Source organism: Chrysochloris asiatica, unplaced genomic scaffold (genome assembly GCF_000296735.1).
Source record: "Chrysochloris asiatica unplaced genomic scaffold, ChrAsi1.0 scaffold00315, whole genome shotgun sequence".
NCBI lineage: Eukaryota > Metazoa > Chordata > Mammalia > Afrosoricida > Chrysochloridae > Chrysochloris > Chrysochloris asiatica.
The window spans coordinates 643,318-658,453 of NW_006408833.1; the positions used below are offsets into that span (position 1 = coordinate 643,318).

General features: G+C 43.0%; 1 protein-coding gene across 1 annotated transcript in view; it reads right to left on the reverse strand.

Annotated features, from left to right (window-relative positions):
• Positions 1-1,394: 1,394 nt before the first annotated feature.
• The window catches only part of SMC1A (structural maintenance of chromosomes 1A), a 77,951-nt gene continuing 64,209 nt past the window's right edge, over positions 1,395-15,136 (reverse strand). The window contains exons 20-25 of the mRNA XM_006875246.1: positions 5,726-5,882; positions 5,238-5,392; positions 4,953-5,104; positions 2,787-2,856; positions 2,416-2,526; positions 1,395-1,995 (exon numbers count right to left, since the gene is read on the reverse strand). Coding sequence (XP_006875308.1) covers positions 1,912-1,995; positions 2,416-2,526; positions 2,787-2,856; positions 4,953-5,104; positions 5,238-5,392; positions 5,726-5,882 — 729 coding nt within the window. The 3' untranslated portion in view covers positions 1,395-1,911. The remainder of the gene's footprint in view (positions 1,996-2,415; positions 2,527-2,786; positions 2,857-4,952; positions 5,105-5,237; positions 5,393-5,725; positions 5,883-15,136) is intronic.

A 15,136-nucleotide genomic window follows, 5' to 3' on the forward strand; every position in this document is an offset into this window, starting at 1 on the left:
CACTGTTAAGCTGGAACAGTGTTACACAACATTATTCTATAGTCTATTAAGTGTGCAAGACTATGAAAAACTTAGAAATATGGTGGGAATTACCAAAACGTGTTATAGATATTTAAAAAATGCGGTATCTGTGAAGCGCAATAAAACAAGGTGTGCTTGAATGTAAAAATAGTAAAGCAAAGTCTAGATGGACGTACAGCAAACATAAAAGAGGAAGGGGAAGCGATCAAGATTGGGAGTGGCAGTCAAAGGAGCCTAGCTTTATCAGTAACAATCTAATTTCTTAAATGAATAGATTCATGCATTAGGATGAGTTGATCTAACTTTTGTAAAACACAAAAAGTAATATAAAAACTAAAATATGTCAAAAGTCTGATAGTGTATGTGGATGAGTGAAGGCTGAACTCAGTGCACCAGACTTTGCTGCTCCTGCAAAGTCCTTGCAACTGAGATTCTCAAAAGGAACCTCCCTTTAGGCTGGGATGTCACACAGGCTCTCTCTCTCCTCTACTTCCTAACAACCCACGTTAGGACTTAGGTACTTGGTTGTCATATACAGTTGAAGTAGTAAGATTCCTTAGGTCCTTTACTTACAAGGTAAACCTTATCAGTGCTGTGGGACCTTCCCTATCAATCAGGTCATTCAGTAACTCCCAGATTTGGAAGCTCCTTCTGTCCCTAACAGCTTAGACCAGAAGTCCTCAAGGTCCAGGCATGAAAGGTTTATATTCTGAGGAGTCAGCAGTCAGAAAGGTTCAGGCAGGGATAAGGCGTCCAGGGAGGAGCTTGATATCATGAAATCCTATGAGGTAGGTAATATTGTTAGACCCATTTTACAAACAAATGAGAAAACAGACACAAAAGGGTTAAATGGCTTGCCCAAAGTCAAACTAGTAAGTGACGAAATGGGACTAGAGCCCCAAATTGTCTGTCCTATGCTCTGCTCCTCAAATCTACTGCCATCAAATTGATTGACTCATATCATTCCTATAGGACAAAATAGAACTAACTGCTCCTTAAGGTTTCTAAGACATTAAATTTTTATGGAAACAGACAGCCTCAGCTTTCTCCCATGGAACAGAGTAGCTGGTGGGTTTGAACCGCTGACCTTGTGGTTAGCAGCCCAACACTTACCCCACTGTGCCATCAGGTCTTGGTGGCACAGTGGGGTAATCCTTGGTCTATTCCTAAGGTCTGATAAATGTGTCAAAATTCCACTCAAATGTAACCTTCAGGAAGCCTGAAGGTGATCTTCCTCTTCTAAACTACAAAGTATATTCATATATTCAGCTAACTTTATTAACTTATGAACCTATTTCATCTCCTTACTAGGAGGGTAGAGATCTCATCTGGTTTTGTCCGCATAGAGCCTGACAAACGGCGGGTATGTCTGATGAATGAGGGCAGTTTCAAGTGACTGCCTAAAAATCCTATGAAGTCCTGAATGCCTTTGCATAGCTCTGAGGTGCTGTCATCCTAAGCTCTCTCAGAATCAAATTCAGCCTAGGCTCCTTATAAAACTGATCCTCTGTTATCTTTATTTTGCAAACACACCCACATACACAAATGCATACACACACAAACCCACACACACAGTGGGCAAAGAGCCCATGATTATGGGTGATATGGGAAGGGTAAGGCAAGCAGAAAGCAGAGAGATGGCCCTGTTCAACTCAGTTCAGCTCAACTCAGCACCTCCTTCCAGAGGACAGGATACTCCCTGTAGCTCAGGAACTTTTGATCCAGATCTATCATCACCTCTGTTCCTCTTCTTGCTTGATAGCAGTGCCTAAACTCCCATGATTATATCAAACAGGGCTAGGAGGTAGGGGAAGGTAGAGAGCCCAAAAGCCAGGGACTAGGAGAAGGGTTGCTGAAGGATCCATACAGGGCATGAGGGCAGAACTACTGTTATTGCTCATTAGGGTTGGGGTTGGCATCTGGATACTTGGTGAGGTCGAAGGTCAGGACTTTGCTGATCACACAGTCTCCTTGCTGAAAGAAGAGGGAGAAAAAGAAAAATATAGAGTATTAAAAGCGATCTAGCTCCTCAGGACCAGGGGCCTCAAACCTTCCTTCCTACATGGCCTGTCCAAAGCCCAGGTGACAGGTTTCCCTGGGTGAAAAAAGAATGTGCTTAGTTCCCACATGTCTTCTCTCTCCCTGCCTTCTTCCACACTCACTCCTTTTCTCTACTGCCTCTACCTGGCCTGTCCATCTGCCACAAATGCAACAACCCTGCCCAGTTGGGTTGGCTAAGTCTCTAGGGCTAGGCTACAACAAACCCAGATGGTGGCTAAAGCTCTGATTCCCTATGCTCTCTTGCTTCCCTTAATGCTCCAATGCAGCCTTTCCTTCCTGCTCTGAGGACTAAGCCAGAAAGTGCAGCTGGCTCCTGAGCCAGGCCTGCCCTACCTCAGGATAGACTCCAATGAGGCTCTCAGCCTTGGTGTAAAACTCCTCCTTGAGAGAGATGACGATGGCCTGGAAGTTGCAAGTCGACTGCTCCTTAATGTAATTTGCTACCTGTGGGAGGGCCACCAGGTACTTAGCAGGGCTGAAGCCCCACTGTTCCTGTCTTCCAGACAGAACCAGAATGCAGAGGAAGTAGGGTAGGGGGTGAAGGGTGGGTGGAAGAAAGGTTGAAAGAAGGCTACAGCATAGATGGACCCTGGGCCCAGCATACCAGACACAGAGGGCAGGCAGGAGTTATGCTCAGGAGTTGCTCTCTGAAACCCAGCCCCAACCTGGAGGCCTCCCTGGGTTCCCACTTCCCTTGTACCTACCTTGCCAATGTTGGTGTTATCCAGGGCAGCATCGATCTCATCCAAGACGAAGAAGGGGGCGGGCTTGTAGCTGGGAGGGAACCAGTAGGTAAGCTGACACTAATGCAGGGCCAAAGAGGTGTGGAACAGTCCCAGGTCCCAACAAAAAGCTGGCTTCCCCTCAAAAACCCAGGTCCTAATATTGCCCGGGAGTCCTGGTGTGGTGCTACGGGTTACTGTGCTGAACCACAAGGTCAGCAGTTCAAACTCACCAGCCACTCTTCGGAAACTCTATACAGAGTCGCTATGAGTTGGCACCACCTCGAAGGCACTTAACAACAACAATAATGTTGCCTGACCAGTGCAGTGACTCTAGAGGATAACCACTGGACTGTGAACCACAAAGTCAGAGGTTCAAGACTACCAGTCACGCCACAGGAGAAAAATAAGGCTTTCTGCTCCTGCAAAGATTTACAGCCTTAGAAACCCTACATATGGTTGCTATGAGTTGGAACTGACTCGACAGCACTTAACTACAACAATAACAGCGATGTTGCCTGAGTCCCTAAAGGTCAATGAATCAATTGAGATTTCCTCTGAACCCAGCCCTGTGCTCCAGGATCCTGTAGAAGAACAAGAAGACACGGTCCTCTCAGGGACCTTCCAGGCTGGCTGAGGGAAGAAAGTTCTCCTTGGTTCTGGCAAGAAGGACCAATATGACCAGCGATCTGCTCAGCCCTCCTCACTCGCTGATGCTGTCACATCTCCCTGTCTTGACACAGGCTGTACCCTACATCTAGAATGCCTGCTGGTCTCCCTGGAAAATTTCTATTAGACCTTTATGTCTCTTGGTCTTGAAAGCATTCCCTGACCCACCCCCACCATTCTCCACACTGGATTAAGTGTCCCCTCTCTGTGCACCCACAGCAATATTGCTCACCTCAGTAATAACACACTGTCTGTTTCCACACCTGGCTTCCAATATACTGTGGGCTCTTCCAGGACACAGACCATGTCCAACTCATCAGCCCCAATCCTTCCACAAGGCTTGGTACAGAACAAACCTCAAGTAATGCTTGCTGCTTGAGCAATACGCTCTTTTAAGAATTATGTATCTATATAAGATCAAATTGACAGCAGCAACTCAAAATATCATATAGGAACATTAGGAGGAATTGCATTTATGTTAATAGGGTAAGAATAACCGACAAAAGGAGGGGAAGAATGGTTTCAAAGAATATAATCAATGTCACTGAACCGTACATGCAGAAATGATTGAATGGGCCTGGAATTGAACTCACCCTGGTGGTTCAATGTTCAGCTAAAGTGTGGATTGATCTATAAGGTGAACAGTAATGCTAGGAAGGTATACACCCCTTGGAAAAAACAACCATTTGAGATCACATGGGCAGCATTTGCCCAAGGACAAAGTTCAAAAGGCAGGAAGGGTTAGGAAAGCAGGAGGAATGGAAACAGGGAACAAGGAAAGCTGGGTAAGTGAATCTACAATGTGGGGAATGCAGTCAATGACATGAAACAGGATGTGCATGAATCGTTAAATGGAAAACTGCTTTGCTGTGTAAACCTTTATCTAATTCACACAACGGTTAAAAAAAAGAAAAAGAAACAGTTGAATGGGTGTTTGTTTTGCTGTGTATATAACAACAAAATAAAAATTTTTAAATAAAGCACTTTAGCTACAAAAATAAGAAAAAGAAATGCTTGCTGAGTGATACTGCAAAATCAAACACTAAGTTGTATGGAGCAGACTCTGACTATGGGCATTCAAGGAGGGAGAGGTCAGGATATGCAACAGTAATCAAAGAAAGCTTCCTAGGAAAGGGGGAGGAGGACAATAAGGAGGAATGAAGGTGTGGAAAGTGACAGTCAAACTAGATATGCATGGAAAGGTCTTATTAGACTGCAACCACATAAGCAAAAACTTGCAAGTGGGACTGAATCATATGCAGGGACCCGTAAGGACATGCTGAGTGGATAAAGGTACATGAGGGAAACAGGCTGAAGAAACCCAAGCCAGATACACTGTAGTAGGTAGGGAAACAAGGATGCAACCCATATTCCAAGAGAAAATTTTTACCTCTGGAGATCTCTCCATACCCTTGTGCCCAGAGCCTCTGATGGTCACAGATCAGTCTCTTGGCCAACTGCTCTAACAGACAGCCTTACCTGTGGATGGCAAAGAGCAGGGCCAGAGCTGCCACTGTTTTCTCCCCGCCTGACAAGTTGTCCATAGGTCGGAAGCGTTTACCAGGAGCTACGCAGTTATAATTGATGCCATCCAAGTAGGGCTCCTCAGGGTTCTCAGGGCCCAGGAATGCCTGGGGGTGGGGTGAGGAGGGGGAGATAAATGGGTCAGGATCTGGATTCGAGGTCTGGGTAGGAACTGGCAAAGGAAGTGTAGAGGGAAGGGCAACTGAAGATAGGAGTTGGTTTAGTGGGGCTCCAGCCTACCTGGGCACTGCTGTTGCGGGAAAGGGCCTTATAGATCTCATCAATGTTGGTGGCCACAGATTCAAAACAAGCATTGAAGCGGTCAAAGCGCTCCTTTTTGATCTGTTCAAATGCCTGCTTGGCCTTCTTGGCTCGCTTTCGGGCTGCCTCAAACTCTGTCACAAGGAAAGACAGGTGACCCTTTAGATCCCTGGCTCTGCCAGGACTAGGGACCATATCCTGGCAAGAATGATCTGCAAATGACAACCTGCAGAGTAGGTACATTCCACAGAGGAACAGAAATGCTAGAGAAGATCCCACAAAGAGAGTACCACAGACTCTGTATCCAGTGGGACAAGCCCATAGAGCAGAGGAAGAAACATATGCTTAGAGCAACATAAACATGGATTAAAAGATAATGAATTTTCCCACAAAGTTTTCGAAGCCCCTCTTGTAAAAGGGGAGTTCCCTTTCCTCAGCTCAGGCCCCAAGAGAAGGGAGAACCTTACCATCTGAGGTCTCCTGGAATTTGTCACGGACACTTTCCAGTTTTTCCATGGCCTTCATGTTGGGGGCAGCAATGCGCTGGAGTACACTCTGCTGTTCATTCAGCTTCTGTTGCAGTGTATTCATCTCTTGCTTGATCTCCTCCTCAGCTTGAGCATCCTGTAAGGCCCAGGTCCCCACAGAAATGCTGTAAGTAGTGGACCCTGGGTATCTGTTCCCATGCAGAAAACAGGTTCTTCCTCCCCAGCTCAGCTCCTCCCACGAGATCCTGCTTACAGGAGCCATTTCCATCATCCCTGAAAATTACATAACACTGCTTTTTCATCTCTATCCCTTCCCCCAGCCCTGCCAACATCTGTGTGTCTCAGAAGGTGGTGCCCACACTGGCTCTCAGGCCATGCGCCAGGACCACTCCAGCTGCTATGGACTCTACTTATAACTCCACATTCAGTAAGGCAACATACCTTTTCTGCTAAGATTACTTAAGTTGAGCAAATTCCTCTTGAGTTGGTTTTAGGTTTATGGATACTGCATATACATGTCTGGCTCTGAGCCTTTCTGCCATTTTTAGTGAATGAATATTTACTGCATGTCTACTAAGAGTCAAGCACTGGGGCTCCTCATATCCTGTGATATAAGAGCTCATGAGTCTAGCAGGAATGCATAGAAGTAAGCACACAAGAATGGCATCTAACTAGACTCTGGGAAGCCTTCTAAAAACATGTCTATGCTAAGGCCTATAGGATGAATGGATGAGATGAGAGAGAAGAAACTGTTCTAGGCATAAGGGAACATCATATTCAAAAGTCAAGGTTTTTCCTGTTTAATTCAAGTAATTTAAAGCAATTAAAAATGGTGATTGCAAGTCGTGTGTGTGTGTGTGTGCATGTGCACTGTTCAGTGAGAGCACAAGAGATAAGGCTGGAGAGTCAGGCAAAAGACATACTATGAAGGGCCTGGTTAAGACATTTGGACTTTATCTCAAGAGAAGAGTAGGTTTCCCTGAACATTTTAAAGCAATGGAAGGATGTGAACAGATTTATATTATAGAAAGCCCCTCTGAAGATTTTTATACACTGCTAGAGTGGTCTCCAAGATATTTTTCAAATTGTGGTTTGGGTAAACATTTAGAGAGTAAGCTAAGTTTTCCATTCAACAATTTAGACACATTTTGTTTACAAACATTAGTTACAATTCCTTCAATATAACAGCATTCTTCCTGCTTACTCCCTTGTTCCCTGTTTTCATTAGTCCTTTTCCCCTGCCCCTTCCTGCATTTGGAGCTTAGTTTTTGTGCAAATGCTGCCCTTTTGGTCTTGTATTGGTCGATTATTCTGAGAAGTTCCTCAGTAGTGTTACTGTTCACTTGATAAACCTGTCTAGTGATCCTCAGGGATGGGTTCATTTCTAAGTTTAAAGAATGTCTAAGTTTGATTAATGGAAACAAGTGTTAATTGCTGCAGTTTGATAAACTTGACCTATATTATTTATGGATGGTGGTGGTGGTGATATGGCGTGGAGTCGGTTTCGACTCATCGCAACCCTGTATAGGGTTTCCAAGGCTATAAATCTTTACAGGAGCAGAAAGCCTCATGGTTCTCCCGCGGAACAGCTGGTAGTTTCGAACTGCTAACCTTAAGGTTCGCAGCCCGATTCGTAGCCACTATGCTACCAGAGCTCCTTATGGATGAAGTAGCTCAAAATACCAACTGAGAGGGAAGGAGTCTTCACATCAAGTATCAATCCTATCCCCTCTGTATACAGGATAGATAGGCTTAGACATTGGCTACCGAAAGTGAGGGGGCAATAAAGGCACAAAGTGACTGGCTTACAAGTTACAAATTTTCAAGAGGGAGTTTAGCTTAAGAGTATGCAGAGGAAAGTAGAGACCCCACTGAATACTTTTCATCTTGTCTAGACGGGTCTGGTGAAAAGAGATGGGGCTAAGATTCTTAGGATTCAATGTTATCATGACTCATTGCAACTGTCACAACTGTAAAGGTAGAAGTTTTGTAACAAAAACAGGGAGTAGTTAACCTTGCAGTCCAGAAACAGAGGACCCTAGGACCACCAAGGGAGAAAAGCACAAGCGGAATGCGGGACCCTATCCAGAGAAGCAGCATCACTGGAGATAGAGGCAGAGATGAGGACACGGAAAGAGGGAGCAGGTGAGGACTCCAGACTCATGGAAAGAGAGGGACTAGGTGCTGGTAGCCAGGAGGCAGGCTTACAGAATATGCCCTTTGGTTGTTTAAATTATTATATATTCCTGAGTGTTTTTTTGTACATTCCCATCCCCACCAACCCCCCCCCCCAAAAAAACCAAGAGAATGGAAGCAAATACTGTTGAATGATGATACACAGAGAAGATTGTACTCATTGCAATGAAACAATGGTGTAAAGCCAATATTCTCCCATGTAAACTATCACTCAGTTCACAATAAAAACTTAAAAATAGGGGAAAAAAAAGTGTAAGGCCACAGTTTTGGGGGTTTGAGCTCTGATAGCGTAGTGGTTGCAAGTCGGGCTGCCAACCTCAAGATTAGCAATTCAAAACTACCAACGGTTCCGCAGGAGAAAGATACGGCATTCTGCTCCTGTGAAGATTTACAGCCTCAGAAACCCTGTGTAGGGTTCACTATGAGTCGGAACCGACTCCGCGGTACTTAACAACAACATCACCCTAGTAAAATTTCTCTTGTTAACGATTTTTAATTTTGTTTCACATTTTTCTCCCATTCTATATAGGACCTTCTGTGGGCCCAATCAGAGCAATCGTCGTGGTAACCAGGCACCATGTAGTCCTGGACTCAGAATAACGGAGGCTGTAGTTCATGTGGTCCATTAGCCATTTGGATTAATTACTTCCTTAAGTCTTTGATTTTTTTGACTCTTCATTCCTCCACCCACAACAGTTGCATCTCAGTTACTTGCTAGCTTTTAAGGCCCCAGTCACTATTCAATACAGTAGGGTGTAAAACACTGTCCTTGTCCAAGACGTGGTCCTAAGCCACGAAGCCCCTGACAGATTCCCACAGATGTTTGGTTATAGCTAAGAAATTTTCATAACTTTGTCCCGTTTGTTCAACTATATACATGGATAAAATTACAGCACCTACAAATACATACGTAGAAATAACCTCCACCAAACCATTCCCCAACCCATACCTGTTCAGCTTACATGTCTGCCTACGTATCCACTCATAGACTATTGTTTGTTATTACTGATACTGCAGAATTGCTTATGTAATAGTATTTATCTTTGTTATCTATATCTCTTGCATACCTCTCACTATCTTCTATTGCTTCAGTGATATTGTACTGGCCACCCACTTATTGTAGGTTCCCTTTCCCTTCACCCAAATTAATACGTGTGTATTATCTAGTAGGTTCCTGGTGTGGCACTATAAAATAAGCACTGGACTTCTAACTGCAAGGTTGGCAGTTCAAACCCACCAGCTGTTCTTCGATACCCTATTGTTGTTGTTATATGCCACTGAGGTGGTTCTGACTCACAACGACCCTCAAACCCTATACAGGGCCACTATGAGTGGGAACCAACTTTTTAACACACATTATCCAGCAACCATAAAATAAAAGTTTTTCACAGTGTGAAAACCTTTCCTTGACTTTTTATGTAACAGGGAACTCATAATATTTGTTTTATGACTGACTTACTTCACTCAGTATGACCTCCAATTACATCCATGTTATGAGGGGTTTAGCAGAAGCCTCAATATTCATGAACACTGCTTAGTATTTTATTATATGCCTATACCATATTTTGTTAACCCTTCACCTGTTGATATGAATATAGAGATGTATACACTACCATCACTTGCCTGTTGTACTGTGGTGGCTTGCATGTTGCTGTGAATCTGGAAGCTATGCCATGGTATTTTAAGTATCAGTAGGACAACCCACAGTGGACAGGTTTCAGCTGAGCCTCCAGGCTACTCAGTAGTCCATGTCAACTAGGAAAGAGGCATGCACTACTTCTGAATATTTAATCACTGAAAATCTTATGAGTAGCAGTGGAACACTGTCAGCACCAGAATACTGAATACTAAAATATGGAGAAGAGCACCAGAATATTGCCAGATGTAGTACCTGAAGATGAGCCCCTCAGGTTCAAAGGCACTCAAAATACGACTGGGGTAAGTGCTGGCTCCTAAATGTAGAGTAGACTGTAATGACATGTATGGATAAAGCCTTTAGGGCCTTCACTTGCGGATGGGAACAAATCAAAATGAAGAGAAACAACTGTAAACATTAGTGATCAGAACATGAAATGTATGAGGCATGAATCTAGGAAAATTGGAAATTGTCAAGAATGAAATGGAACACATAAACCTCAATATCCTAAGGCACAGTGATCTGAAATAGACTGGTATTGGCTATTCTGATTCTGACAAACACATGGTTTAATATGCCAGGAATGACAACTGAGGCAGAATGGCATCACAGTCATCATCAAAAAGAACATTATCAAGACGTGTCTTGAAGTACAATGCTTTCTGTGATAGGATAATATCCACATACCTATAAAGAAGAAGACCAATTAATACAACTATTATTCAAAACTGTGTACCAATCACTAAAGCCAGTGATATGAAACTGAAGGATCTACCACCTTCTTCACTCTGAAATTGATCAAACATGCAATCAAGATGTACCGATAATTACTGGAGATTGGAATGCAAAGGTTGGGAACAAAGAGGAAGGGTCAGTAATTGGAAAATAAGGCCTTGGTGATAGAAATGATGCTGGAGATCGCATGGTAGAATTTTGCAAGACCAATGGCTTCTTCATTGCATATATCCCATATGGGATACACACATAACCTTGAACATATCCCAGTTGAATTAAAAATTTAGAGATCTTCTCAAGAACAGATTTAATGCATTAGACACTAAAGACCAAAGACCAGAAGACGTTTGATATAACATCAAGAACATCATACAGGAAAAAAGAAAACAAGAAATAAGAAAAAAACCAAAATGGATTCAAGAAGAGACTCGGAAACTTGTTCTCCAGCACAGAGTTGCTAAAGCAAATGGAAGAAATGAGGAGGTAATAGATCTTAATTGAAAATTTCAAAAGGCAGCTTAAGAAGACATAGATTTAAGAAAAGACTGAAGTTGTCAAAGACTTCCTTTTGCTAGGATGAATCATCAACACTCATGGAAGAAGCAGTCAAAAAATTAATGGAACCAAAGGAAATCAAAAGGATAATAACAGAATACTATGAAAATTTGTACTCCAACAAATTAGAAAGCTTAGAAGACATGGATACATTTTCAGAAAAACAGGACCTACATAAACTTACATGGAGTGAAGTAGAAAGCATGAACAGACCCATAACAAAAGAAGAAATTCATCAGGTCATCAAAAAAGTCCCAACCAAAAGAAGTCCAGGCCCAAATGGCTTCACTGGTGAGTTCTACACCAAACATTCAGGGAAGAGCTGTCACCACCAATTCTACTCAAATTATTCCAGAATATACAGGAGGATGGAAAACTTCCTAATACATTTTATGAAGCAAGCATAATCCTCATACGAAAACCAGGAAAGGACATCAATAAGAAATAAAATTATAGACCAATATCCCTCATGAACAGATGCAAATATTCTCAAAAAAATCCTAGCCAACAGAATCCAGCAGCATAATAAAAAGATACTACACCATGATCAAGTGGGACTCATATCAGGGATGCAAGGATGGTTCAACATTAGAAAAACAATCTACATAATCTACCATATAAATAAGAAAAAAGAAAAGAACCACATGATCATATTAATTGATGCAGAAAAGGAATATGACAAAATCCAACATCCATTACTGATAAAAACACTCAACAAAGTAGGAATTGAAGGGGAATTCCTCAACATAATAAAGAGCAAATATACAAAACCAACAGCCTACATTACTCTCAATGGAGAGAAACTGAAAGCCTTCCCTCTTTGAATAGGAACCAGACAAGGATGCCCTTTGTCATCCCTCCTATTCTATTGTGCTGGTAGTCTTAGCAAGAGCTATATGGCAAGACAGGGAAATTAAAGGCATCCAAATTGGCAAAAAGGAAGTAAAGCTCTATTTGCAGACGATATGATTCTATACATAGAAAACCCCAAAGACTCAAAAAATAAAATAAAAAAAGCTACTAGACCTCATTGGAAGATTCAGCAAAATGGCAGAATATAAGATCAATATACAAAAATAAGTTGGATTCCTCTATACCAAAAACGACAGTGCTGAAAAGGACATTAGGAAACCAATACCATTTATGATAGCCGCCCAAAGGATGAAATATGTAGAAATAATGTAACCAGAGAAACAAAGGACCTATACAAAGAAAACTACAAAACACTACTACAAGAAACCAAAAGAGACGTACAAAATTGGAAGTATGTACCATCCTCCTGGATAACAAGATTTAACACTGTGAAAATGTCCATACTACCCAAAGCAATTTACACATAATACAATCCCAATCCAGATTCCAATGACATTATTCAGAGATAGAAATTTACATGGAAAGGAAGGAGACCCAGGATAAGCAAAGCACTGCTTAAAAAGAATAAAGTTGGAAACCACTTACTCCCTGACTTACACAAAAAAAATGAGCATGGATTAAAGACCTAAATGTGAATCCCAGAATTATGAAGGTCATCAATGAAAAAATAAGGACAAATGTGAGAGCTCTAATTCAGGGCATACACAGACTACCAAAGATTTTGAAAAATACACAAACAAAAGTAGACAAAATAGATGATTGGGACATACTAAAAATTAAAAACACATGTGCATTAAAAGACTTCACCAAAAAAGTAAAAAGGGAACCCACAGAATGGGAAAAATCTTTTGCAACAACACATCAGATAAGGGGCTCATTTCTAAACTATATAGGAAACTCTATAAACTCTACAAGAAAAGGAAAAATAATCCAATTAAAAAATGGGCACAGGAATGAACAGACACTTCACCAAGGAGGAGATCAGGGCAGCCAACAAACATGAAGAAATGCTCACAATCACTAGCCATTAGAGAGATGCAAATTAAAATCAAAAGAACAAGATATCATCTCACACCAGCAATAACAGCAAATATCAAAAAAGTAGAGGACAATAAATGCTGGGGAAGATTTGGAGAGACTGGGATGCTCCTGCATTGCTGGTGGAATTGCAAAATGGTCCAACCTCTCTGGAAAGCAATATAGCGCTTCCTCAGAAGGGTGGATATAGAAATACCTTAGGATCCAGAAATTTCTCTATCACAAGAAATACGAACCATAACACGAGTAGATATATGCACACCAATGTTCATAGCAGCACTACTTACAATAGCAAAAAGATGGAGACAGCCTAAGTGCCCGTCAACTGATGAATGAATAAACAAATTGTGGTACATACACACAGTGGAATATTATGCTACCTTGAAGAACAGCAAGGAAGCTGTAAGCTATCACATAATATGGATGAACCTTGAGGACATTATGTTGAGTGAAATTAGTCCGTCACAAAAGGAGTAATACTGCATAAGACCACTACTGTAAAATACTAAGAAAAAGAACCCATACTAAAGATGGTGGGGGGATTCTTTGCTTGTTACTGGGATGTGGGGAATGGGGTAAGGGGAGGGAAGGGAAGAGGTAGAGTACAGGGTAGGGAATAGACACAGGATAGTTTGGGTGCAAGGGAGGGAGGCAATACATAAGAAGGGGGAGGCGAATGGAAGAACAAGGCGGATGGGAAAACAATTAGGCAGGTTTGCAAGGGCTAAGTGGGACAGAGGTAAATAATAATGTATGCACAACCTTGGAACAACAAGGCTCTGGGATACAGGGATTGAGAAGGACTTCATGTAAAGATGCTTGGCTGTCTTTTGAATCTTGGTTTCCCTAGCATGACATTATAAAATAGACACTGGAGGGGGAGAGAAAGGAATAGCCAGAAATAGCACCATAGAAAGCTTGTAAGTCCGTCTTCTGCCTATAACTGATTGGAATACTTAAAATGGGGCTACAACACGCCCAGTGAAGGAGGCTTCCTGCGGAGCCTCTACATTACATAAAACCATAGGTGGAATTGTGAACCCCATCCAGATCTTCAGAGATGGGAAATTCCCACTTGAAAGGACAAGCAGACCAGCATGGAACAGCTGGAAGAACAGAAGATACTTCTTGAAAGAAAGACTGACAGGAAAAATACAAAACAATTTACGGCAGTCCTACTGATTACTACAAGAACAAGCAAGTTGCTCGCCCAGGAGACATCAAGGCAAGTGGTCGGGTCCCCTCAGGGCAAACTCCCTTCAAGACTAAGACTCAATGGGAATATATGCTCTGATTGGTGACCACGTTGGTCACCGATAAGGGGAAGTGAGAGAAAAACAGCAATGAAGCTGCGAGCTAAGCCCTACAAGGTTCAATAGACTCCTGTGAACCCGGGTGGAGACCTGGCTGGCCAGCAGTGTGGCAAGACCTGGGGATTCTTGAGCTCAGAGTCAGTGACATAGCCACAGAGGACTAGAGTGGAGAGTGAAGCATCCAGCTGATAAGAAGAGAGGGCATGGCTCTATCCTGACCATATCCCCACTTCCCTACTACAGAAGGTGCTACTGACCGCCGGTTCTGCCAGAATGGCGCTTTACAACCCATACCGCCATGACATGGTTGCAGTTCTAGGAGAGACCATCGGACGCCGCGCCCTGGAGGCCCTCAGGGACCAGATGAGAAGGGATCCAGAGGGTGCCCAGATTCTGCAAAACCTGAAAGTGCTAGTCTCTGAGCTGATTCCATGGGCAGTTCAGAATGGGCACAGAGCCCCATGTGTCCTCAAGCTGTACTACGAGTGGCGCTGGAAGCAGCCCCTGAGGGCTCTTCAGGAGGAGCTGGGCATCACCCCCATGGACCTGAAAGGCTTGGAGTGAGCCCATAGGTCCTGGCCTTCCCCCACGCCCACCCCCGGCTATCTCCATGTCCTATGGGGACAGAGGACTCCTTTGCCACTACCATTGTTCCTTTTCTTTGAACACTGACCCTCAGATATCACTTATACTTAGGCATTATCAACACTGAGTAGCCTAAAGGGCCAACCCAGGACGAAGCCAATTATTGTAGTGGGGCTCCCAGGGGAGCCAAGACCCATCCAAGGAAAACCACACACAAACAAGGATGGGTTGGCTAGGCTCATGCTGGGATATTTCAGGTCTACAACCCAGGGTTCTGGTTGGATCCTTCCCTCTCAGAATTTTTGGGGGTGAGGCTGGGATATCCCCATGGGAGTGAGGGATACATCCAATTCCAAAGACCTGAAAAGGGCATACAGATCTCTGCTGTCTGAATAAAGGCTCCTACCAGATCAAAAAAAAAAAAAAAAAGAAGAAAAGAAGAGAAACTGGTTATCAAAA